This window comes from Paramisgurnus dabryanus, chromosome 22 (assembly GCF_030506205.2).
Source record: "Paramisgurnus dabryanus chromosome 22, PD_genome_1.1, whole genome shotgun sequence".
Classification (NCBI taxonomy): Eukaryota; Metazoa; Chordata; class Actinopteri; order Cypriniformes; family Cobitidae; genus Paramisgurnus; species Paramisgurnus dabryanus.
The window spans coordinates 27157865-27183563 of record NC_133358.1 but is presented as its reverse complement, the minus strand read 5'-3'; the positions used below and the strand labels follow the sequence as shown (position 1 = coordinate 27183563).

Here is a 25699-nt window from a genome sequence, read left to right as displayed (position 1 = left end):
ACTTATATACATATGTATGTATCTGGCCACTTTATATTTGGCCATCTGCTAACGTCTTCTACTCCACTATAGTACAAGGATCTGGTAAGTTTGTTGAAAAAGTTGATTAGTCAACTTTTTTAAATAACTTTCTCTGTCGGTGTTGCTTCATTGCTGATTCTTGCCATACTTCCGTTGCCAAACTGCACACATATGTTGCCATGTCATCATTGTGTACAAACAATAAAAGGGTCTATTGAAATAATTCTCTGATAGCCACGCCCCTATGCCATTCCTCATGACAGGAAGTGAAATGAGGTCATTTCAAAGAGGGGACACCATTTCATGGTGACGTTACATAAACATTTCTTTTTTAAACTTTTCTTTTTAACTTTATTTTATTAAACTAATCACACAGATTGTTGTGTATTTGTAATTTAAAAAAAAATTGTTTTCTGTTTTGTTTTCTACGTAGACGCCTATTATAAACATGACTTTACAGTTCAATCTCAATGGTTGTTTTCATTAGCTGATTCTATTTTTTAAATCAGCCAATAAGTTTATTCCTTCCTTTAAATGGGTAGTTAACCCAAAAATGAAAATTCTGTCATCATTTTCTCATCCTCATGTTGTGTTATAAACCTGTATGAATTTCTTTCTTTTTTTATTTGATGAACACAAAATAAGATATTTTGATAAATGATGGTAAGCACACAGTAAATTGTAACCATTGACTGTCATAGTAGGATAAACAAAATATTATGGAATTCAATGTGTTCAGTCAACTGTGTACTTACCATTGTTTATCAAAATATCTTCTTCATTATTTATCACAATACTTCCAAAATATTTTTTCCTACTATGGAAGTCATTGGTTACAATCAGCTGTGTTCTTACCCTCATTTATCAAAATATCTTCTTTGTGTTCATCAGAAAAAAGAAATTCATACAGGTTTAGGACAACATGAGAATTTAATTTTTGGGTGAACTATCGCTTTAAGGGAATATACCCACCGTCTCTGTTAGTAAATATTTCCTCACACAGCTCATGAAAAGAGGATTGTCTATGTAAGGATTTGCAAAACTATTTTAAACCAATTTTGTGTGGCCATATTTACATTTACACTATAAATATCAGCAAATTGTTGGTTTTAATTCTTAGTCAAACTATTCTCTGTTAACTTCTTGTATTTTCCATGAGTCTATAGGTGTGTTTGACCTTATGTGTCACCACAAGAACTGACAGACGAATGAAATACGGAATCACACTACAGATTGTAGTATGTAGATGTCATCTCCCTGTCGGTTCTTGTGGCAAAGAGTGAAGTTGAACACAACTTATTGTTGCATATAATATCAATTAACATGAGTACCCCAGTGGATTTATAAATTTTGCAGAGAAGTGACCTCACCCGTGACACCATAGTAGTACAGAAGCATGAAATAATCAGAAAGGATTAATGAAAATGAATGAATAAAATGTTTTACTTTTGTTTTTGATGTGTAGTTAACAAATCTTCCACATAACCAAACTTACAACAAAGCAATGCTGCATTTTTACAAGAGGTTTATCTTTACAGAAGTTGTTATAAGGGAAATAATTACAGGAGCACATCTACATCACCATCCTCAACATTACTCGGTTTAATGAGTGCAGTCAGTGAGGACAGCGTACTGGTTGGATCAAGTATAGCAACAAGAGGAATATTCACTCCTATATCCTGAAACAAGCGATTTTGCATTGTCATGGCCAACATTGAGTCCATTCCCAGTGTCATGAGAGCTGTTTCGTCGCGAACGTCATCAGTATCTACACCGCAGATTTCAGCCAGAATTCTTCGAATGGAGTCGATTGCTGATGATCGAACATCTACCCTGGAATCCTCAAGAGCTTCATTTTTCAGTCCTTCCTCGACTAAAGCAGATAGGCGAAAATTTAGAGATGCATTCTGGGAAAGGACGTGGTTCTTTAGGTTCCTAAAACTGAATTTGCAGATCACCTGCTGGATATTGTTAGTTAATAGACATTGCTCTAGTGCGTTATGGATCTCTGAAACATCCATGGTTATGAGTCCTTTTGTTTCCAGAAATTGTTGAAAGTTTTCCTTGTTCATTAGCAGGCCCAGTTTAAGTGGTCCCCAATTTATGGATTGCCCTGCAAGTCCAATGTTATGTCTGTAGTGACAAAAATTGTCTAGGAAAGAATTAGCCGCCGCATAATTAGCCTGTGCTGCATTTCCAATGAAGGATGAGATTGAAGAATAGCACACAAAATAATCAAGTTTTGGGCTGTGCAGAGTTGCATGGTGAAGATTCAAAGCACCACATACTTTAGGTTGCAGGACTTTATGGAAAAGAGACCGATCAAGGCTTTCAAGTAACCCATCGTGAAGCACAGCAGCACTGTGAAACACCCCTCTGATTGGACACGAGGAAAAATGTTGTCCAATCACAGTAATGGCTTCCATAACATGTTCTAACACAGAGACATCACACTGAAGATTCAGAATTCTTACCTCATATCTTCTCTGGAGAGCGTTTATGTTCTCCTGTATCTTTTCAGATGCTACACTCCGTGAGAGTGTAACAATACATCCCCCACCTCTTTGGGCAATAAACTTAACTGTTTCAAAACCCAAACCAGAGAGACCACCTGAAACGATGTATACACCCACATTTGAGAACATCTGCTTTGGTCTTGGAAGCAAACGAATGGCTGAGATCTTGTTTGTAGCATCATCACTCCCCAAAGCGATCAAGTCCAGAGTTTGTGCACTGAAATAGGATCCAGAATGCTCTGTAGATTCTGGAAACATACTTTCAGAGGATTCTTCTTGAAATGTGCTGGTCTGTATTGATAGCCATGCTCTTTGCAAATGCATCCCTGATAACCATTTCTGTATGAGAGCTCCATGCATCTTAAGACGTGACTTCTGAAAGATTGTAGACATCCTGAGAGTCTGCAAGCAAGTTGTCTCGCTGTCCCTGTGAATTACATCCAATGAAGAGCACAGTGTCTGCCTGTGGTCACACACTACAACAATGTTATTTGATTTGGCAACACTGAAGATCTCTGAGAGGTGTGAGAGGTCATATGGAGGAAGAATGACCAAAAGATGGCACTGCTTTACATTGTGGGATAATTCACTTAGCTCAGTCTCTGTGAAAACAGTCCAGCCTGATTTATTTGCTATAAGCATCAATAGCTTAACCAGAGCAGAGTCACAAACAGTGGATAAGATGCCCAACTTCTGCTGTTGTTTGGACTTGGGTAATGCACATTGTAAGATCTCCCAGATTAAGACAATGTACGAGACACATGGAACATCCTTTAGAAATGGTAGACTTTTTACTTTAAAGCAAACAGCTTCTGGGAGGACAACTTTGGAAGTGGCTTTTACAGGGTAACAACAGATAACATGATCTCCCACTTTAAGTTTGCTGACATCCTTACCCACTGCAGTAATAGTCCCACTGAAGTCAAGTGCCAGGAGGCTGTGGTTATGAGTTGAGTACTTGTTCCAGTACATTGTCTGACCAAAGTGTAGTTCCGATGTACTAACTGGAAAATAGTCAGATGAATGCACACATATTTTGTTGAGCTGAACTTCAACGCTTTTACTCTCAACAGCACCAACTGATGCGTCTGAGGGCAGAGCAGATAAGCCTGTCACTTTGTAGGGATTGGCGATCTGCAAAGTAAATTCCTGGAACTGCAAGGGTTTTAATTCAACCTCTGCTTTGCTGACTGTGGTAATGGGAGTTCGAGTTATCATATTGGAGTAAACCTTTCCTTTGACAATCAAGACTTCTGGACACTCAAAACTCTTGTATGAGTACAGCACATGAGCTAATGACTCTATGTCCTCTCTTGAGACTGATGAAAGATCAATCAACTGGAAAGAAATGTCTGACAGCTCAGCAGCACATGCCCTTGTCATGCCTGAAAACACAAACCCAGGATTTATCTTATCAGCTGTCCCTTCTGCTGATCTGTATGTTATGACACGAATGGAACAAGCATGTCTGTACCGTCTCATAGACAAAACAACTTGACGGTAAAGTTCACAGTTGTCTGACAAGCTGTCTAGAATGTCCTGTGTCCTGTGTCTAGAAACACTCTGCACACCCCAGATAAACAGTACTTCATTTAAATCTGCATCTAGCATGCTCAAAAGAGACTGCAAGGTTGGGACGTCTAACCCGGAGCGTTCTGTTAAATCAGGTGGGGGCACAAACACTGATTCTGGGTGCAAGCATGGCTTCAAACCTCTGGCTATCCCCAAGGTATCCTCAAAAACCAAAGCCTTGATTCTGGGTGAAAAACTGCTTTCAGTGTCAACTGCTATCCTTTGGTTATGAAAAAAACATGATTCCCTGATATGTGCATGGTTTTCCAGAAAATGAATTCTGACGCCTTTTAGTTCAATCAAGACGTGTCCATCTTTGTCAGTGAAACAACCACAAACCTCCAGGTAGTCTGACATATCTTTGGTTTGTCTTATATACATGAACATCTCTTTTTGTGGAGGTGCAGATATAACCATGCCACCAATTGCTGAAGGAAATCCAGGCCTGATAGTGCTAGTTAAAACTGAGGACATTTGCAAGAATAAATCCAAGACCACTGGGTGTAAGAAATACTCATAGAGATGGTTGAGTAATTCCTCTGGAATCCTGATGCTGGTGATTGCCTCCTTAAATTCTTGCCCATATCGAATGTCACCCAGCTGTTTGAAGTTAGGCCCGTACTCAAATCCTACCTCGTTAAGAGTCTTGTACACATCGTTGCTTTGAATGACCAAGGGACATCTTTTCAACACTGTGTTCAGGTGGATGGTTCGATGTTCTATCATGGCAGGTCCCCTTACGTGGATAATATCACCTGATGCATGTACAGTATTTGTGGATTGTATCTGAAATGAGGTTTTGTCTGTGGTTGTCTCAAGTGTCACTGTAAGAGAAGGACAGCTTTTGGATAGAACAAACAAACTTTGAAAATTGATTGAGAGCTGTAATGAAGAAAGAGGCATTTTTGGCACAGCTGTTTCCATTACAGATGCAAAAGCCAGTTCAACATATAAAGCCCCTGGGGCAATGGCTATACCATTGTTCTTGTGTTCCCAAAGGTAGGAGGTGGTACTTGGTGACAGGTTGCACTTGACCACTTTGTTGTCATGTATACTTGGGCGTATGAGTGGATGTGGACAGTGTGAGATTATCTCATTACCCCTTCTTACATCCTCAAAAAATACTTCATTCTTCAGACACTCGAACTGATACCTTGGGATATACATGGGCTTTGTTTCAAACCCCTTGTAAAACTGGTTCCAGTTCACATTGACCCCTACCTCAAACAGTTTTGATACAGTAGTGAGAATAGTCTCATGATCTTTATCTGGCTGTGCTGTAGGGAGCACTGTGGTGTCATTTCCCAGGATCTCCATGATGTTTCTCTGCAGAGCTCGTCTTGGCCCAATTTCCACAAAGACTACGTTCGCCCTGTTGTTGGAAACTGCTTTGATTGCTTGTTCAAATGCAACAGGCTTTCTGATGTTCCTTGCCCAGTATTCACCTGTTATAAAGTCTCCTTTATGACATATCTCTCCAGTTACTGTAGAAACCAGTTCACACACCATTTGATTTTGCGTCAGATTCCCAATACTGTCTTTGATCTGGCCCAGTACAGGATCCATCATATGACTATGGTATGCAGCAGGTACATCCAAGACACGAAGAAACAGATTCTTGTTCTTAAATGAAGACTGGATCTTGTGGTGCACATGGTCAACAGCTTCTTTATCACCGGACAGCACACATGACATAGGACTGTTCACAGCAGCTAGACAGATCTTTCCTGTATATGCTGGCAGAACTTTCAAAACGTCTGTGATGGCTATGTTACCAATGACCAGCATCTTTCCACCCATCACTTTGCTCTGCAAAGCGCTGCGATAGTATATGACCTTCACTGCATCCTGAAGGGATAGCAGACCAGAGCAATGTGCTGCAGCCACCTCTCCAACAGAGTGTCCAAGAACAATATCTGGTTTGATGCCCCAGTGCTTAAGAAGGTGAGCAATTGCAACCTGAATTGCAAAAAGAAGTGGCTGGACAACATTTGGTTTTGAGAAATCCTCGTTGTCATAATCATTTGTGATTTTTTGCAAAATACTGGTGCATCTGAACTTCTTCAAGTAGTTTTCCACTTCTTTGACCTTGTCCCTAAAGATAGGTTCCTCTTCAAGTAGCTGCTTACACATTCCCCTATACGTAACACCATTCCCACAAAACACAAAAGCCAGCTTTAGGTCTTGCTTAGTTTGAGCTAATGTTTTGTTTCCACTGGATTTGAGTAGAGATTTTAACTCTGACAGGGATGTTGCAGCGAAGACTTTCCTAAATTTGTGTCTCTCGTGGCTTCTCCTGCAAGCGGCTGTATAAGCAAGAGCTTGTAGATCAACTGTCTCATCTACAGAAATATTCTGGTAAGTGTCAGCTATGCACATTTTAAGCGACTTCTCCGTGGCTGCAGATAGAGGAAGCAGTTTTGAAGACTGAAGAGTCTGCATGTCAGGGGCTTTCACAGCCACATACTCTTGGATGATGGCATGAGCATTGGTGCCACCGAACCCAAAACTGTTTAGTCCAGCCGTCCTTATCCTGGAGCCAGAGTAAGGCCATTTCTCGGCTCTGTTGGGGATTTTAAGATTGAGAGCTTCAGTGTCTATGCTGGAATTATCCGCTGAGTAGAATACAGATGGGACAATGGTTTCATGCTTCATCATCAGCAGAATTTTTATGAGTCCTGCTACCCCAGCTGCAGATTCTGTATGTCCGATATTACTCTTGACAGAGCCGATATATAAAGGCCCAGAGCTTGATGGTCTCGCTTTAGCAATGATTTTTGAGATACCCCCCGCCTCAACTGGATCTCCCACTAGTGTTCCGGTGCCATGAGCTTCTACATATTGGACGTTCGCAAGGTAATTCTCAGAGGAGTAGACGGTGCTTAGTAAAGCCTCCTGCTGGCTCATTGAGGGTTTGGTGATTGGTGTAACAGTGCGACCGTCTTGGTTTACAGCAGTCTTGCTGACAATACCCCAAATGTGATCAAAATCCTCAAGTGCCTAAAACACAATGTTTCAAAACATTAAAAAACACATTTATTGGTTTAAAAACAATAACCTAAAGTCATAATATACATTTTTTTTTCACAAAATGAAATTATCAACCTTTTTCAAAGGCTTCAGAAGGACTACACCACATCCCTCTCCTCTGCCATAGCCATTTGCTGTGCGGCAGAATGGTTTGCTTGTGCCCTCAGGTGAGATCATCTTTGCCTTGCTGAGGGCCACAAAGACTCGAGGCTCAATGATACAGCTCACTCCTCCACACAAAGCCATATCACAGTCTCCTGGAGATCAAAGTAATATCAAGTATAGATACATTTTTAAAAGTAAGTTGCAGAGTTACCGAACTTTTAGCCACACTGAAAATGTATACTTGAATGTATACAAAAAAAAATACTATTTGTTGTCATTATGTAAAGTAGATACATTTGTGTTGGCCTTACCTTGTCTGATGGCTTGACAAGCCAAGTGAAGAGCCACTAGCGATGAAGAACATGCACTGTCAATAGCAAAGGAGGGTCCGGTCAGGTTAAAAGTGTAAGAGATTCGGTTGGCAGCTATACTCATGGCAGTTCCAGTGCCATTGTAGTGGGTTATTGAGCTGGGACTGTTGTTCAGAAGGGTCTCATAATCCCTGTTCATAAGTCCTAAAACAATACACAGCATATAATATCAAAAAACAAACAAACTTGGCACACTCTCCACATTAACATTTACAATGGCGTTACTATTATTCTCTGCTAAAATGTATTTTCTGTAAAGCTGTTTGCAATAATGCAAAGTTGTGAAAAGTGCTAAAGAAGTAAAATGCATTTTCTTGTAAAGATGCATTAATTGTAAAAAGTGCAATAAAAATCAATTTGATTACCAATGTAAACTCCTGTTCTGGTTCCGCTCACTTTTTCCAATGGCATCCCAGCATCCTCTAAAGCTCGATAAGCACACTGCAGCAACAGCTTCTGCTGAGGGTCCATGTAGTTTGCTTCAGCCTCATTTATACCAAAGAACTTGTGGTCAAATTCATTAAATCTGCAAAAAAACAAGTAACCCAAAATTAATCCCGATTATTTAAATTAGTATGTTTCTGAAATGCTTTGCAATAAATTGATCAATAAACGAACCCTTCGATGAGAGCAGATTCGGTCGTCTGGGTTTTTCCAGGTTGGTTCTCATCAGGATGAAACCACTCCGACTTGTTAAACCTCTCATCTGGGATCTCCACAACGCAGTTCCTACCCTCCACAAGAACTTTCCAGAAATTATCAACACCCTCACCTGTCAAAGTAACAAATACCTCTTGTTTGCTTTAACATGATATTAACATAGATATAAATGATATAATTATCTAAGCAAGTTTACCTCCTGGGAAATTACATCCAATGCCAATGACAGCAATATCTTCATCCATTTTGTCAATTGTTTTGAATGATCATATTTTGAAAAAGTTAAATAGCAAAATACAAGAAACAATGAAAGCATGAGGTTTGTTCAGCTCATGGTTGCGACTAGTATTATCTGAAGAGCGTTGAGGTGCTTTTAAAGCCTTTCATGGCTGCAAACCAATGAGAAAGCACATTTTTTCAACAAAGGATCTTTAGATGCAATTCTTTGTGTATGTAACCAATAATTGAGATGGTTTGAAACAAAAGCCTGTAATTGAAGGCTTGAGCTGAGATGTAAAACACTTCTTCAGTTTCCTTCAGCGAACACAACAAAGCTTTGTCTCAGAGATATTGGGATGACTGTGTAAATTCATGATTGATTTTAATTGGCTTTCCTGAAGATGTATAGTGAATGAAGCCAGAATCGGTTTGTGGACCACCAACTTGAAATAAGATAACTGATAATTATCCCAGTTTACTTTATCTGATACCAGTAATTATCAGACTAGAGTAGTTTTATTTTAATGGTCTTTGAAACGGATACACCGAAATAAACCAAATGCAAGTTATTTTTGTGATTTCGCTTTACATTCTTACATTTAGAAATAAAGCACAATGGATTTTTTAATAAGCTTTATTTAATTGTATCACTCATGACTGGGATAAATAGATCTGAACATAGCATTAATTTCAAAACAAAGTACATTTATAGGGTTTCAATCACACATCTATACAGCAGTCATCTGAGCCATTTATAAACTCACACAGAAAAGTGTGATGGGATGGCAGCAGATGACTTTTAGCCACATTTGGAATAGTATATTCAAATAAATAGCTTACAGTTCAGAAAAATACAGTTTTGCATTCAGCCTACCACTTCAATTTACATATACAGATATAAATTGACTGTATTATGTGAAAAAAATAATACTGGCATACTGAAGTCACATTCGGAATCGTTTTGTTTCAAACGTTGCATGAAAAACTAAAGGATCTGTATGTTTTTTGAGACTTCTTAATAGCGGTCGCCCACTTTGGCATTTGATCTGAAAATGCACCCTTATACAAGTTAATATGTTTACTTTGTATCTGATGACTTGATAAAACAAAAGTTATGAAAATTATTTCAGATCTGATTTCCATGTTAACTTTCTTTTTTGTGTTTACTTTCTGGCAAAAGATAAAACAAATGTACCGTTTACCTGATCACATAGAGATCGGAGCCCAGCAATGCAATACTGCTGGCGTCAATTTACAGACTCAGTTGAATGAAAAAGTCTGTGAAAACCAATAACCTGCTTGAATGTAAAATGAAAATATAAAGGCAGATTGTTAAAAAGTCTCTTCAAGAAACTTCTTATAAGAAAGATGATTATTTACACAAGTGTCTTTTAATGTCTCTTTTTAAAGGAAAAGGATTTCATCATCTGACGTTCAGTGGTCTTCCCTCCAGGATCATCTGAATTTCTTTAGCGTCTAGAGTTTCGTACGTCAGCAGGGCATCAGCCAATAGCTTGTGTTCTTTGTTGTATGTCTTAAGTATGTTTTTTGCTCTTTCATATGAACCCTAAGAGAGAAAGAGAGGAAATTTAATAGCCACAATCATACAATATGAATGGCAAAAATACAACTGAATAAGCAGCGTATTGTACCTCTAAAAGCACTCGGATCTCCTGTTCTACAGCGGCTCGGGTCTCTGGGCTCTGGCTGGTCAGGTCACTGTAGGTCATCACTCCCAGCTGTGGAAACCAAAAAGATAAGAGTGAACAGCAGCTACAGGCACAACAGTAATTCAACAAAGGGTTCAAGTAAAGTGTGTTGGTGAATGCAGTTCAGATTTGAGTATGAAGCCAGGGAAAGGATTAGGATGAAACCCAGATTTTAGTTTGGAATGTGAGAACTCACATAACCTTAATGGCTTTCAGTATGTGGAAGGACTCGATAAGATTGCGTACCACATATAATGGGCAAAGATAAATGTCTGTGTGATATCATTTTAGACTTAAAGGCTCTCTAAGCGAATCTGCGAGACGTTAGTTATTGTTGACGTTTGAACTGTTTTCAAAGAGACGGAGCGTAGCTAACTCCTCCCCCTCCCTTTCGTGACCCCGCCCAACCCCCATCCCCAAATCCTTTTTGTTGTTTATTGGCTGGAATACTTTGTTTTGCGATGCTAGGTTTGGCCACTATGTTGATATTGCCGTTTGTAAAGCCTGGGCTGTCTACAGAGATCGCCTTTTTTACAGTTTGATCAGCGGACAGGCAGCAAGCAGATAGTGAGGAGATGTTTCTGGTATGTAACAAAAAATGTTTTATGGTCTAAAACGCTTCAATTCACTTAGAGCGCCTTTAAGTGTAAAGATTTTTTGGGCATTGTCACATTACTTATTAATTTGTTCCCCAACATGTTATGTAACTTCATGGAAAAAATTTTTCTTAAAAGGTCACATAAGGGCTTTCAAAGATTAATCGCATACAAAATAAATAAAAACAAAAAAGTTTGTGTTTGCATAATGTATTTGTGTGTGTATTGTGTGTAATTATTATGTATATATAAATACATACATACGTACATATAAATGTAAGATTTTTTTAGTTTATGTATATATATTTTTTTTAATTACAATATAATATATTTAAAAATCTAAAAAAAAAACACATATATACACATGTAAATGGTTCTTAAAAACATACATGCATTTGTGTGTTTATATACACAAAATAGTGCTGGGCAAAGATTAATCGCGATTAATCACATACAAAATAAAAGTGATTTTTTTTGCATAATATACAATATATATATATATTATTTATATATAAAATATATATAATAAAGTCATAATAATAAATTGTAATTATTATGTATATTTAAACACACACACATGCATGCATATATATATATATATATATATATATATATATATATATATATATATATATATATATATATATATATATATATATATATATATATATATATATATATATATATATATATATATATATATATATATATATATATATATATATGCATGTGTGTGTGTGTGTTTAAATATACATAATAATTACACACAGCACACACACATATTATGCAAAAATGTACTTTTATTTTGTATGTGATTAATCGCGATTAATCTTTGCCCAGCACTTAATAATTACACACAGTGCACACACATATTATGCAAAAATGTACTTTTATTTTGTATGCGATTACTCACGATTAATCTTTTGACAGCCCTACACAATATCAAAAAAAAAAAAAAAATAGGCTCTATTTCCTTTGCAAATCTATTTTTTTCAAAGGTGAATTATTGGCAAGGCATTCACACTGCAACATCTTCAAAAAGAGCTTTTATGCCGATAAAGTTTGCGAACAAATATGTTTATTAAATGAACCTTTAACATTTGTGGGTCTATGACAAAAGCTGTACCTTGTCACTCATGCCGAACTGCGTTACCATCATCTGTGCTATTTTAGTGGCTCCATCAAAATCACTTGATGCCCCTGTTTAAAAAAAATGAACACAGAAGCTTATAATAAAGACAATATCAAGAAAATCAAAGTTGACAGTAGTATCTGCTGTGATCAAGTATCATCACCAGTTGTAACGTTGTCATTTCCAAAGATCAGTTCCTCAGCAACTCTGCCGCCCATACTGACGTCCATCTGAGCCAGCAGCTGGCCCCGCGTCTCGCTCCAGCGATCGGTCTCAGGAAGTAATGACACCTGAGAAAGACCGGAAAAACAATGAAGGGTTTATTATTTAAACATACATTAAACATTATTTAAAAAATATTATTTTGTCAACACAGATGAAAGTATTGTGACACATAAATCACTTTAATTATATATCACCAGATACAAGACAGAGCCTTCCGGCACATAATACACTTGCCTTAAACATCTTGGTTTATAAAACTAAACCTAAAACATTTGATTGATCAATTTGAGAATTTTCGACTGAAGAAACCAAACTAGTCAATATCAATCAAAGTCAGGTGCTAAAAATTGCCCAGGTGATCACTTACATGCCCAAGAGACTGCCCGCGTGGCATGATGGTGGCTTTGTTGATGGGCATGGCGTGTTTGGTGTAATAAGCCACTATAGCGTGTCCAGACTCATGATAGGCTGTGATCGTCTTGTTCTTCTCATCCATCTCCATGCTCCTGCGCTCTGGGCCTTCGCAAACAGACATGGAAGTGTCAGGAAAAATCTGATGGTTTACAGCAAAATCCCTAAAATGTCACCCATGAGCCCACAAAATCTCACCCATGAGGATCTTATCCTTTGCAAACTCCAGCTCCTTCATGGTCACCAGCTCCTTCCCATCTACCGCTGCTTTCAGCGCAGCCTGGTTCACCAGGTTCTCAAGGTCTGCTCCAGAAAATCCCACAGTACCCCTAGCGATGATTTCAGCATCAACAGCTACGAAACACAATACACACATCACTTTACAGGACTGTCCAATTACAGATAACTGTGTGTGCATTTAGTCTATGCATATGGTAGATATTTATGAAGACCAGGGGTCACAATGGATGATCAGATATTTGATAAGGGTTGACTGCCTTGTCTATATTTCTTATTTTTATGGGAAGGGAACTGACATAGGACACCAAGCCAGTACTCGGTCACCGAAAGTTGCATGAATCTATTGTGATAAGGTTTGCAGCTGTATTAAAGGCAACGCATTTATTAAACACTCCTTGACTGGGGTCTGGTAAACCAATTAGGTATACACCCTCATAAATCATTCTTACCAGAATCAACTTTAACTTTTTTGAGGTACCACTGAAGGATCTCAGTGCGGCCCCTTACGTCAGGTATGGGGACAGTGACCTGCATGTCAAATCTGCCTGGTCTAATCAAAGCACTAAAAACACATATAGGAAGACATGGGCATTGGTTATGTAACAGCACAGTTTTTTTTTAAGAAATTAAAATGGGATTTTTGGTTTGCATCTTTGTAATAAAAACAGCCATAAACGGAAGACTGAAGAAACTTACTTGTCCAAAGCTTCAGCAAAGTTTGTAGCACCAATCACGATGACTCCTTCATTGGGTTTAAACCTGAAATAAATAAAAAATACAAATGAGAACAAAGTAAAAAAATACCAAAAAGAGAGTAAATGTAGCAAACAGATGAGGACTGACCCATCCATTTCGGCCAGCAGCTGGTTGATGGTCTGTCGTGAGTACGGGTGCATTGGGGACTCGATTCTCTTTCCACCCACGCTGTCAAGCTCATCAATAAAAATCACACACGGAGCGCTAGCTTTGGCCTCCTCTACATAAAAAATTAAGGAAATAGAAAAGTATTTACATATCACAACAGAAAGTGATGTTGAAAGCATAAAAAAATATTCCACTTTCATAAGAAATCCCAATAATTTACTGGACTGAACACAGAAAGACAAACATCTTGGGTGACATAGGGGTGAGTCAATTATTAGGATTTTTTTATAAAAGTGGAATATTCCTTTTACTCTTTTGCTACTTACTATGTGTAATGCAAGAATAAATGTTCAATATGTAACTCTAAACAGGGTTCCCACACCTTAGTTAACTTCAAATTCAAGGACCTTTCAAGGACTTTCCAGGTCCAAATACCCTTAAATTTAAGGACTAAATGTGAGAACACATTTCAAGTGAGAGCACTTGAGGGAACTCGCGCTGCGTCACTGCGGTGACACTTTGGGGACGCATCCAGGGGTAAGTGCGTCTGAATGTGTAAATCAAATTTAACCAATGGTGAGGCTTAACGACAAAGACAGGGTGAAGCGGGAGCCAGGAAGTAAAGACGGCGTTACAGGGACGCAGGAAATATGGCAAGAGAGATGCAGCGTCTCGTTCCCTTCTCAGGAAACAACAGTTACATACGTAACCCGAGACGTTTTCATGTGTCAAACACAACTATGCAAAAAAGTATTTTGGTATGAATCAACATTCGTATACATAAGATATAAGCATTTAAAGTGTAGAATTTTTATGATATTATCCTACACTACACAGGGAATAATATGGATTTTTTTTTTTAGAAAACTTTTTGCATAAAATAGATTCAAGCACTTGACCTATGACCTATCTCTATGTATGTATTTTTTCAAAAACTTCCCAGGGCCTTGAATTTTTTCCCCCCAGATTCACAAACTTTCAAGGATTTCAAGGACCTGTCTAAAAGATGTAAAGACTTACTGAAAAGGTTTCTGATGCGACTCGCTCCAACTCCTACAAACATTTCATCAAATTCAGAACCTGAAGCGTAGAAGAAAGGCACATCTGCTTCCCCTGCAACAGCTTTAGCCAATAGGGTCTTTCCTGTTCCTGGAGGCCCGACTAACAGAACACCTTAAGAAAGCCAATTCAACACAACCATAATTAGTCCAAAATATAATCGCATACAAACACAACAAGCCAACACGCAACCATAACCACTTACAACTACGTAAACTGAAACAAGAATAGTAAAGTAAGGTATTTTACCTTTGGGAAGTTTACCACCAAGGACTGTGAACTTCTGGGGATTTCGTAAAAACTCAACAACATCCTGAAGTTCATTTTTTGCCTCCTCTGCACCTTTTACATGTTCAAAGGTGAAATTCTTCATCTGCATGGGATCCACGGCTGAATCCAGACTGGAGCTTGTGCGAAAACTAACTGTCAATCCATATCAACACAACAGATCATGAATAACCAGAATAGGTAAAACATTTTAACATAAAAAAAACCAATGGGAATTTTCCTAAGGCTTTTAAAATATCGCAAAAAAGCTCCGTGATCACCAACCGGTTATGATACCCAAACGTTTCGTCCATTACTATAGTCTTCATAAACGAACGCAACTTTGTTTGATTTTGTAGTCTGAATGCGTTTACTACTAAAAATAAAAAGCTAACTTTATGCTATAAGTAAAGCTACATCACGGTCGCTCAATATCAACATCACACCACCAAGCTTCTGACTGACAACTCTTTCAAATTTTAATAAATAATTTAATAATAAAGACATTTAAATTAATTAATTAATTAATTAAATACATTTACAAATAAATAAATTTAAATAGTAATAACAACATCTGTAGTCCCATTTTAGTAGCAGCTTGTTAGCAAACCCCCTTTTTAACTAAAAAATAATAATAATCTGTTAATAAAAACTGTTGTATTGTATGTCGCAGAATGAAACATGAAAATATCCTGAGTTTGTGTTAAACCTAAATCTTATTTTAAGTGTTTAACCAAAACCCTATTGACTTTAGGACAAGGGAACCAGAAGTGCTAAAACGTTCGTTTCCAGGTTTTGCCTACAAAAATACATCATCCATGCTGAACAAAATGAGAAACAAACCAGCGTCAGAAAATGATCCTTTGCCCGAGAAGAGCGGACTTCTGGAGAGCCCATAAAGACCAACCAGGAAAAGCACAAATACAAGTAGACGCGTCTTCTTTACAGAATCTATTAAAAATGAAAAAATAAATGGATTTTTAGTTTGTTTTACCATTTTTAAATGTCTTCAGGGTTTCGGCTTCTGACAAGCTCAAAAGCTTTACCTTGAGTTCTCTTTGTCAGTGCCTGAGCTTTCATGAAGCCCTCTGTAAAGCCGACCTTAAACGGATCCTCATGAGACTCCGGCACATCCTTGTGTCTTAATACCTGCTCAAGACTCTCTGCAGTTTGCTTATCCTTGGTAAGGAAACCCTGACAGACACAATAAGAAGAATAAGAAGAAAGAAAATCAGCAGGGGAAAATTAACAAAGGTAGGCCATTATGAAAAGTATTAGGGCGGTTTCCCAGACAGGGTTTACTTTAAACCCTGTTCAGGAAACCGCCCCATAATGTCTAAGAGCAGGCCTGCATTACCTACAGCACTATTCACTAACCTTTATTAATGGTGGGGTATAATTCTCTGCTTCTATACGACTGTCCTGCTGCAGATATCTGGTTTTGGATCTCACTGTCTTGAATCCTCTGTTTTGGACCCAAACTAAGCAGGAGAACATGTAAAGACGCATACATCAAAATTTATCAATGCAAGTAACTCTTTATGTTGCGTTTATGTGATGTAATGATTTATTGCATTACACTGCAGATGGTGCAAATCTGTGCAGACTGCATGAAGAGGGCTGGGGCTTTGCCTATAAAACACTGGAGATCCAAGGAGTCCTGTGTGTCTGTGAGGGAACCCTGTGTTAACAAAGCAGAAGATAAAACAAATGACATCACAAGATATACTTGTTAATGTAACTCAGCTGTTCAAGCATTGCATTAGCAGCTCAATGGTTGTGGGTTCGATGTCTAAATTATTCCCAGACACATGGTGACAAATGGTTAAGGACACAGACAACACTGAGCCTGATATTCCTCAAAACAAGCATGATATCATTACATTATGTCACAAGTAATCTCACCATATTTGTTTTGGAAGAATGAGGGTGCGGAAATGTGAGATGTTCTCCATGATGTTAAGGTGTGAGCGGTGCTGGTGATGGATTTCTCATCCAGATCAAAAGAAGGCAGCAGTTTTCTCAAAACATCATTTATGTGACTTAACCTCAGCTCCGATAGACCCAGATCCTTCAGGTTGATTTTGTTCTGTAAAAGATTTTTTGTCAGAAATCCAGGACATTACGTAAGCTATGTTCTGACTGCAATGCAAATGCAAATATGAACTCTAAGGCTATAAAGCAAAATAATGTCACCTCATTGTGAAGTAGGTCATGTTCAGATGGAAGGTCTTTATGTAAACTCTGAACTGATGTGCTGACGGCAGAATTGGCTGAACTCTTCAGGTACTGGATCACATTGATAAAATGGGTCAAAGGCACTGTTCCCTAAAATAGAATAGAAAGAACCAATGTTTGTTTGGTCACATTGCATAATAAAAAAAGTGCAAATAAAAAATAACAAACCAGTGCATTAGTCCCTTTCACACATACAGTCTTTACTGGTAATTTACTGGTAAATTGCAGTTAACATGTCATGTGTGAACAGAACCTTTCCGGTAAATCAGTGCTCCCAATTTACCAGTAAGACAGGTTGTAAGATTAACGGTAATTTGCCGGTAAGCGCTGTGTGTGAACGAAAAATATAGCATTACCGGCATTTAGATGACGTCAGACCGCGCTGACAGATCGGGCGGGCCAATCAGAAAGTTTTTTATACAGGTGACGCGGTTTTCCCCAGACTGTTTACGGACGTTTCCACACACATGTTGCTTAAAAGTCGAGCACACCTGAAGTTAACATCCACATTTCTTCACCAAAGTTGTTTAAAACAGCTTACCATCTAATTGCCAAATTGCCGACGTCCTTAACACACCATCTGTGAAGCCTAATATGCAAACGCGCAGGTTCCGTTTGACGCCGCCTAACGCAATGTTGTTTGGTCACGAGCAACTTCGCGACCGTTTGCCACAGATGTGAAAACAACAAAATACGGACCGTGGATATTAAGTCATAACCCGCCGTTTACAAATACGACACGGACGGAGCTCGCCGGCCGCGCGCCACAGGTAACTTCCGCTTTCTCTCCGAATTTACCGGTATTTTGATACTGATGTGTGAATGATGTCTTACTGGTAAAAAGACGGAATGTCACTGCATGTGTGAACAGCACATTTTTGTATTTACTGGTAAATTCATTCTGGTAAATTCATGGTAATTTACCAGAATTACTGTGTGAAAGAGGCTATTGTCAGTGAGTAATTTAAGACAATACAGCAAACTAAACATACACACAATCACTTATAAAAGTCCACATATTCCCTTTTTCCGAATCTATCTTTTTTTATGAATAACCAGAATTAAGTATTACTAACCCTACACAGCAATACCTCTGTTAACCTATAGGTCAACAAAATACATAGCAGGTAGCAATAGCTAGGCATAAATATTTGTATAGGCTACTAAAGAACTAAATAATTTTATGTGACAAAAGACACAACAATAATAGCATTAATAACAAATAATCTTTATATTAGCTGACAAACCAAAAGTTTAAAGGTCGTAAAGATCTGATGTAAGCATCAAAATCAGATGATGTAATTTCATTGGTGACTGCGTAGGTCTATTCTCGATGTATAATACAAGGATCAGAAATACTTAAAAACAGCAAATATCATTGTTTTGGGTCGTTAGTATTATAATGTATTATTATTAGTCATACCTACCTACATTCAGAAATAAATCTGTGTCTTTTATAAACACACATGCACTTGACAACTACTTTCACGTCTACTATTCTACTCTTATGTCGTTCGTTTGTTCACTTGAATGGTTAAAAACGCAATGCTAAACACGATTAAATCCATACCTGCGACTGAAAGGTTGTAGGTACAGAAAACATATTTTCCTCAGATTTTTTTTAGTTGAGAGGTCTTGTGTCTCTGTCAAATCCGCAGCTGTGCTCTTTTCTTGGTTTCTGTTTACTGGTGTTGTTAATATAATCGGTAACTCCACCCCGTCATTGCACTGAACACCCAAACGGAGTTGTTAAAATCACCGAACTAATCGATCGTTACGCAGTCTTAACTTCTTCGGTGGTTATTTAGTTTCCGAATGAGTTCTATTGACTGCCACCCACTGGAGAAAAATGCAAGGGGCGGCAACCACTTATATTTACATGATTTTCACAGTATTTTAATGTAGATTTAATGCTGGCAGCAACATAAAGCACCAAAAACTGAAGAAAAAAAAACTTATATTTTAGAAACATTCTATACATAGCTCGTTTCCACGTTGCTTTACAATATTTAAACAATTTCAATGGGACAAAAATATAATATAATACATTTTGGGTAGATTACTCATTTAATGTTTTTTAAACAAAAATCATTATTTCTTATTTGCAAAGAAAAGCAAGCCAAATTTACAAATAAGCCATGTAGTTCTTCTAGATTCTGACTAGAGGAGATACATCTACGACCAAATCTCGCGAGATGTTGGGTTTAGGGTTAGGTTCAGTGGGTATGATTAGGGGGGAAAACAGCGGTTTTGGAAGGATATGATACAGCTACGGCCTAAATCCCGTGAAATGATGGGTTTAGTGTTAGGTTTGGGTTGGATTAGGATGTTATAAACGCTCATTATGCGAGATTTCATGATATTTTGGCCCTAGCTGTATCCCTTCAAGCCTTAACATCTTACGCAGCAAACATGCTTAGCTTTACTTCCGGGTTGCACAAAGAAGAACGGGGAGCTAAAATATAAATTTTATTTTACCTCAAATTTAAAAAATCTGAATACATTTCAGTATGCAGTTAACTATTTTAATCCGTAATTTATGTTTGAATTGTAAATCGAGCAGTCAAAACAACTGATAATTAGAAAAAAATAGTATTTTAATTATTAGCGTGGATTAAATAAAAGTTATGCAACGAATGTGTAGTTTAGGAATTATTCTTTATTTTTTTTTAACTGTATAACCTCAATTAACGCATTATAAAGCCCTGTCATGAAATTTGTTTTTAATTTACTAACAATCAAATAATTGCATAAAACGTTACAAAAAAAAATCGTATAGTTTATACACCATGATAAAAAAAAATACTGAGATAATTATGTATATATCGATTTAAAGGTACAATTTTAAATTAAATGCACCTGAGAGTGTAGTTAAAGTTCTTTGTCCTCGCGCTCTGTGGCGCATTTAAGCACTTCCGCTGTGCTCTCGGCTTCACACTGGAGACGGACTGGAAGTTGCGTCAGGCAGATTACAAAAAGCCGCTCCTTGCCTTTCGGGTTTTTTAAGAACAACAACTTACAAGCGTCTCTAAACGGCTCTGTTTGCCGGCATCTTTCATCTGTTACAGTTACCGCAGTAATATCGCATGTCCAATATACAGAACCTCCAGTCTTTTGGTAAGTTGCAATGCCTCGTGCACGAGGCTATACTTCGGTGAATCTATTAACGATTGCACGCATAATCCTTCGATTAACTGCATAAATCCAACAAAAGAATAGATTTTATTCGACTATGATTACATTTAAGATTGAATTGACCAAACTTAAGTACCCTGCCAAACAAGCGCGTGTAGGAAAATGCGCTAATAAACACGAGTTTGCATACAGCTAACGTTACAATCATTCACACGCACACATACATCATAAGTAACGTTAATGGTAACCGTATGCAAACGTCGTGTTTTGCTTGCTTATAAAATTAGTTTGAATCTTGCTCATGCACCCCCACGTGCAATAAAACCGACCACCCATTGTAGTTATGCGTGTTGTGTTTGTTGCTTGCAATCTTCACTAAGCCTTTTGTTTCCTCTTCTTCAATCAATCCTCAATTTTCTATAGATCCCTTTGCTGATGCAACTAAGGGTGACGACTTGGTTCCGGCCGGGACTGAGGATAAAATCCACATCAGGATCCAACAACGAAACGGGCGTAAGACACTGACCACAGTGCAGGGAATCGCCGATGATTATGATAAAAAGAAGCTGGTGAAGGCCTTTAAAAAGGTATTTAAATTCTCCAATAAATGAAGTTCTAAGGTTTTGCATCCTGAATGTTTTTTGGAAGACTAATCTTGGACTTTCACTTTACAGAAATTTGCCTGCAATGGTACAGTGATTGAGCATCCAGAGTATGGAGAGGTGATTCAATTACAAGGTGACCAGCGAAAGAACATTTGTCAGTTTCTGATGGAGGTAACTATCTTTAGTTAAGAAATAATGTCTATAGTTTTTTTGTACCCGTGCAAGTTGTTTTTCTGATTGTGAGCACTCTCTGTTTTTGCAGATTAACATCGTAAAGGAGGAACAGTTGAAGGTTCACGGTTTTTAAAAAATGGACCCTTCAGGGGTTTAAGGACTGCACCAGCATGTAGCAATTCAAGCATATTCATAGCATGGTTTTGTGACCATAATGCTAGCAAAACTGACCGCAGGGTAACGCTGATATTTTGCCATCATTCCAATCTCAGATCTTCATGATGACCTCAAGCAGGCCAGCATATCCAGCCTGGTCTGAATTAGACACTGAATCTTTATTGCTGATGCTAGTTAATGTTTTATGGTAGATACTCGATTGCAATATCTTTTTATCAATGACAATAAACGTGTGTGACTTTGCATGTTTTGTTGTGACTTTTTATTTAAGCCCTACAATATAAACATTTAGGTAATTGTGCTTTCATTTGCATACTTTTTCTCTAGATGGAAGAAACCCATGCTAGATGAATAGCTTTGCAAACCCAGTGTGCCTGCCCACATGTTGTCTTAAATTCATTATTGGCCATGCCATCCTTTACATCAGACTGGATGATTGAGTTTCGGAAGTGAGACTCTAATGCCTTTTGTGTGATTTCTTAAAGCTGTAGTGTAGTGCTTCCCAATCCTGGTCCTTGAGGGTCCCCTCCCAAAAAGTTTTCGATATCTCCTTATTTAACACACCTGATTTAATTCATCTGCTTGTTAGGCTGACCTGTTGAATCTGGTGTTTTAAATAAGAAAACATCTAAAACTTTTTGGAAGGGGGTCCTTGAGGACCAAGAGTGGGAAGCACTGCTGTAGTGCATTATTGTAAAGAGTTAAAATGTCAAATGCTTCTGGCTGGTGGAACTGTGTGGCTTGGCTTCACATCAGGGTGGAAAATCCTTTTAAAGCTGTGTCCTGGCTGCCCGGCTGTACTCGCACAGGAGTCTAATCCTCTTTAAAGGGCATGGAATGAGGTTTATAACAAAGATGCCAATCTAGCTACTGTGGCTGTGTAGGCATTTCAAACACCACCATAGCTGTATATCTTGAAGCAGGGTGCTGGTTTATAAATAAAGCCATTTAACCCTTGATTTTTGAGGTTTTTGGGAAACATCTAACTTTAATGTGAAACTGAATAATGCCACAACCTCTCTTAGTTTCCAAGACTGCGTGTACTTAATTGCATTACATTTTCAGATGATATTCTCTGGGTTGTCCACATTTAGCAATTATTTGAATTGTTACGTTTTTCCACACTGTTTCATAAAAGTTATTGTTATATACAGTATGTTTTCCCTGCAAAAATAAAGCTTTCTGAAAGTTCGTAAGATTTAAAGCTTTAATATATGGCTGGCTGGTAAGTTTTAGTTGGTTTTCCGTGATTAATTTTAAAGAAAAACTATAGGCCTGGATCAATAAACAGTAAAAACGTCAAATGTCTCACGAGTACATAAAAGTATGTACTAGGGATGCACCGATAGGATTTTGTTGGTCCGATACCGATTTAAACAGACAACTTCTGGCCGATACCGATATTAAACACTTGTATACAATACTATACAGTTGGTCTATTAGCTAGTTTATTTCTGCATCAAATTATTTTTACTGAACATGGATTGGATCTAATTAACATCCAACTGACCAACATAATAAGAGAGGCACAAATTAAGCTAAAACAAATATAATGAGACAGCATGACAACTTTCAAAGGTGGTTTTTGCTATTCAGCATTTATTTTATATACAACATTAAGTAATTTTTTTACATATAATGGATTTCTTAATGCGGTTAATTTATAAACAATTGGTATCCGCCTTTCTCGTGCTATTGCCGATATGCCGATGGTTTCAAATTCATCAAAAATCGGCCGATAAATATCGACGGCCGATACATCGGTGCATCACTAGTATGTACTCTCAAGCAAAAAAATACAAATTACAATATTAATACAAATTAAAATACATTTTCAACCCAGTGTTGTGTCAAAAGAGACAAACCTAACATGTTAGGGTTATATTAACCCAGAAAATGTTTATATTAGATCTGGCAATTTGGGTTAAAACATCCCAGCATAGGTTAAATTACAACTTGTGCCTTTTTGACCCAACTCTGAATTGAAAATAACCCAGCATTTTTTGTGTACTCTCTAAAAAACCTGGATTATTTTAGCCTTTAGCTTCAATTATCCCAAAAAATGTCCCAACAATGGTTGACCCAACACTCATGGGTAACAATAACCCAGCAGTTGGGTCATTTTAACCCAGCAGTGTGTTCAGTACTGATCCAACCCTGCATGGGTTAAAACAACCCAGCCTTTTTTTTAAGTGAACAATGATATAAAACAACCTAGCATTTTTGGTAGGAAACCATAATTGCGAGAAAATTATGCCTTTCCTCAAATCTTGATCGGTCCTGCCAAGTTTTCATCCACATTTAAGATAAAGGGAAAAAAAGCAAAGGTCCCTTTGCAGATCTATGCAACAGACTCTGGCAACTCAAAAGAATCTGTTTTGTCTCTTAATGCTCTTAATGTCTGAGTCCAGCTTGTTAAAACCAAAGACGCTGGGTTGTCCATTAAGGTGTGTCAAAGTAGAATGAGGTTCTGTTCTCAGCAGTTTAGTGTCTGGTTTGAAAGAAGGAAACAGACGGTGCGCGTGCCGATGCCTGGGGCCGTCCACCGTCCTCTGTTTCACTCCATTACCTTCAGCAGAGTTAATGATGGATATCTCCGATTCATCAGCACTCTCTTCCTACTCCTAACATTTCATTCTATTCTTCTCCTCTTTCTTTTTTTAGACAGACAATCCATTCATTTCTAAGCTAGTCTCTTAAGTCTCTTTTCACTGCTTTATATGTTTAAGTTTCCAAAACCATTTAGCAGCTCACTGAGCTGTGTGTGTTTATCGTGTGTTTAAATATGGAAAAGGATTTGCTTTGCATGCATGTGTATTTATTTCATGTGCAAGCTTGAAATTGGACAGAACTGTTAAATGGCCGTCTGGCATTCGGCAGTATTCCATTATTTCGGTTTGTGTTTAGCCAGAGGCCAGCCAGCTGTTATTGTTTTTATGTGGTATTGCATTCCTGTTTGTTCAAGCATCTCCGCTCACCTATACGCAGTGATTCAGTCTCAGATGGTTTTTAATTGCTGTATGATATCAACAATAAATAATAGTGACTGACCCTCACCCATTCTTTTATCTGAGTGCCAGTGTCCTTTTTGACCAACAGGGTAAACAGTAGATGAACAAACCTTTGAGGAATAATACTAAATGGGGCAGTTACCTGGACAGGGTTTTTATGATTTCAGGACTAGGCCTTGTTTATGTTAGGCCATTTTAGTATATTTTACAAATACAACATTACTGGTGTGCATCCTGAGACAAAACAACGGCACTAATATATTTACGATTTTAATGTTTTAAAATTAAGGCAGCTCAAACATGCATTTTAGTCTGAGACGAGGATAGACCGTCCCCCTAAATTACTAAAAGGTACACATGAACAATTAAAAATTTTCATTGCAATTGCCATAAAAATATAATAGAAACTCCATTGCATATAGAGCTTCGGTGACATCATGTCTCTATAGTGAGCCATACTGTCTGATATGGGAAGAAGGGGTAAGTTGTCACAGAGGACATCTTTGGTTTTGATACTGTTCTGACATATCTGACATCCACCATTCATGCATTTGGCAGATACTTTTATCCAAAGGGTGCCCAAGTTTGCCCGCAATGACTTTTAATTTGGCCCGTCATGCCACGTGAGATAAGGAAAAATGATAAACGTCATTGACGCCACATGTAATTAAACATTTTCTAAAATTGAACATGTTTTGTTTTATGTGCACATTACAAAAATGTCAATTGACATTAAATGCAAGGCTTTAAAGTGAATAATATTTTTTATGTACATGCATTCTTAAAGGCGTCACAAAATTCAGTGAACTCGGGTACTATAGACTATGGAGAGGTGAAGGCAGTGGGACACAGACAAAAGTAAATTAAAAAATTATTTCTTGTTTTACAACAGTTACCTTTGAAAATAAAATTGCATTAGTTATGCATAAACAGAGTAATGTTTGCTTATTTATTTTTTAAATATTTAATTTTAATATAGCATAGCAACAATTACTTTTGGCCCACGGCCCTCAGTCAGGTTTGATGTTTGGCCCTTGGTAGGAAAAAGTTTGGGCACCCCGGCTTTTATACAAAGCGACTTGCAGTGTTTTCAAGCCATGCATTTTATTAATTATGAGGTTCTCTGGGATAAATCCCATGAGCGCTTGCATTGCAAATGCAATGCTCTACCAACTGAGCTACATGAACAGTTTTAAAACACTTTCTTGTTATAAGAACCTGGTTAAAATCTACCTTCATGATTGTGATTTTTGCTTCAATATATAACAGTTGTTTTATCCATATTTTATTCATTACTACTTTGAGAAAGACAGAAAGGAAGAAACGTTTAAAAGGAGAGTAGTTACATTGGGCATTTCCACA

At 37.7% G+C, this 25699-nt stretch overlaps 3 protein-coding genes across 3 annotated transcripts; 1 reads left to right on the top strand and 2 right to left on the bottom strand.

Annotated features, from left to right (window-relative positions):
• Positions 1 to 1446: 1446 nt before the first annotated feature.
• Positions 1447 to 8520, bottom strand: pks1 (polyketide synthase 1). The gene is made up of 6 exons (XM_073813130.1): positions 8472 to 8520; positions 8234 to 8387; positions 7981 to 8141; positions 7556 to 7759; positions 7215 to 7396; positions 1447 to 7109 (listed from the first exon to the last, which is right to left on the bottom strand). Exons 1-6 carry the CDS (start codon positions 8518 to 8520, stop codon positions 1581 to 1583), a joined length of 6279 nt encoding a protein of 2092 aa, XP_073669231.1. The 3' UTR covers positions 1447 to 1580.
• Positions 8521 to 9119: 599 nt separating this feature from the next.
• On the bottom strand, positions 9120 to 18963 carry yme1l1a (YME1-like 1a). The gene is made up of 18 exons (XM_065258556.2): positions 18806 to 18963; positions 17194 to 17325; positions 16903 to 17086; positions 16577 to 16678; positions 16375 to 16478; positions 16044 to 16191; positions 15841 to 15948; positions 14980 to 15153; positions 14692 to 14844; positions 13651 to 13783; positions 13504 to 13566; positions 13257 to 13369; positions 12766 to 12921; positions 12524 to 12675; positions 12095 to 12221; positions 11926 to 11999; positions 10147 to 10233; positions 9120 to 10061 (listed from the first exon to the last, which is right to left on the bottom strand). The coding sequence occupies exons 1-18, from the start codon at positions 18836 to 18838 to the stop codon at positions 9918 to 9920; spliced, it is 2187 nt and encodes a 728-aa protein (XP_065114628.1). The 5' UTR covers positions 18839 to 18963; the 3' UTR covers positions 9120 to 9917.
• A 1190-nt stretch (positions 18964 to 20153) lies between these two features.
• eif1b (eukaryotic translation initiation factor 1B) lies at positions 20154 to 21569 on the top strand. The gene is made up of 4 exons (XM_065258555.2): positions 20154 to 20352; positions 20794 to 20957; positions 21045 to 21146; positions 21238 to 21569. The coding sequence occupies exons 1-4, from the start codon at positions 20322 to 20324 to the stop codon at positions 21280 to 21282; spliced, it is 342 nt and encodes a 113-aa protein (XP_065114627.1). The 5' UTR covers positions 20154 to 20321; the 3' UTR covers positions 21283 to 21569.
• The last annotated feature ends 4130 nt before the right edge of the window (positions 21570 to 25699 follow it).

Excerpts from the sequence above, each read along its gene's own strand:
- pks1 (XM_073813130.1), bottom strand. The coding sequence starts at position 8,520 with ATGGATGAAGATATTGCTGTCATTGGCATTGGATGTAATTTCCCAGGA. Across the intron at positions 7,760-7,980 it reads CAGAACAGGAGTTTACATTG|GACTTATGAACAGGGATTAT; the intron begins GTAATCAAATTG and ends GTATTGTTTTAG. Across the intron at positions 7,110-7,214 it reads TTCTGAAGCCTTTGAAAAAG|GCACTTGAGGATTTTGATCA; the intron begins GTTGATAATTTC and ends ATTGTGTTTTAG.
- yme1l1a (XM_065258556.2), bottom strand. The coding sequence starts at position 18,838 with ATGTTTTCTGTACCTACAACCTTTCAGTCGCAG. Across the intron at positions 17,087-17,193 it reads ATGACCTACTTCACAATGAG|AACAAAATCAACCTGAAGGA; the intron begins GTGACATTATTT and ends AATCTTTTACAG. Across the intron at positions 16,192-16,374 it reads ATACCCCACCATTAATAAAG|GGTTTCCTTACCAAGGATAA; the intron begins GTTAGTGAATAG and ends TGTGTCTGTCAG.
- eif1b (XM_065258555.2), top strand. The coding sequence starts at position 20,322 with ATGTCCAATATACAGAACCTCCAGTCTTTTG. Across the intron at positions 20,958-21,044 it reads TGGTGAAGGCCTTTAAAAAG|AAATTTGCCTGCAATGGTAC; the intron begins GTATTTAAATTC and ends TTCACTTTACAG. Across the intron at positions 21,147-21,237 it reads TTTGTCAGTTTCTGATGGAG|ATTAACATCGTAAAGGAGGA; the intron begins GTAACTATCTTT and ends CTGTTTTTGCAG.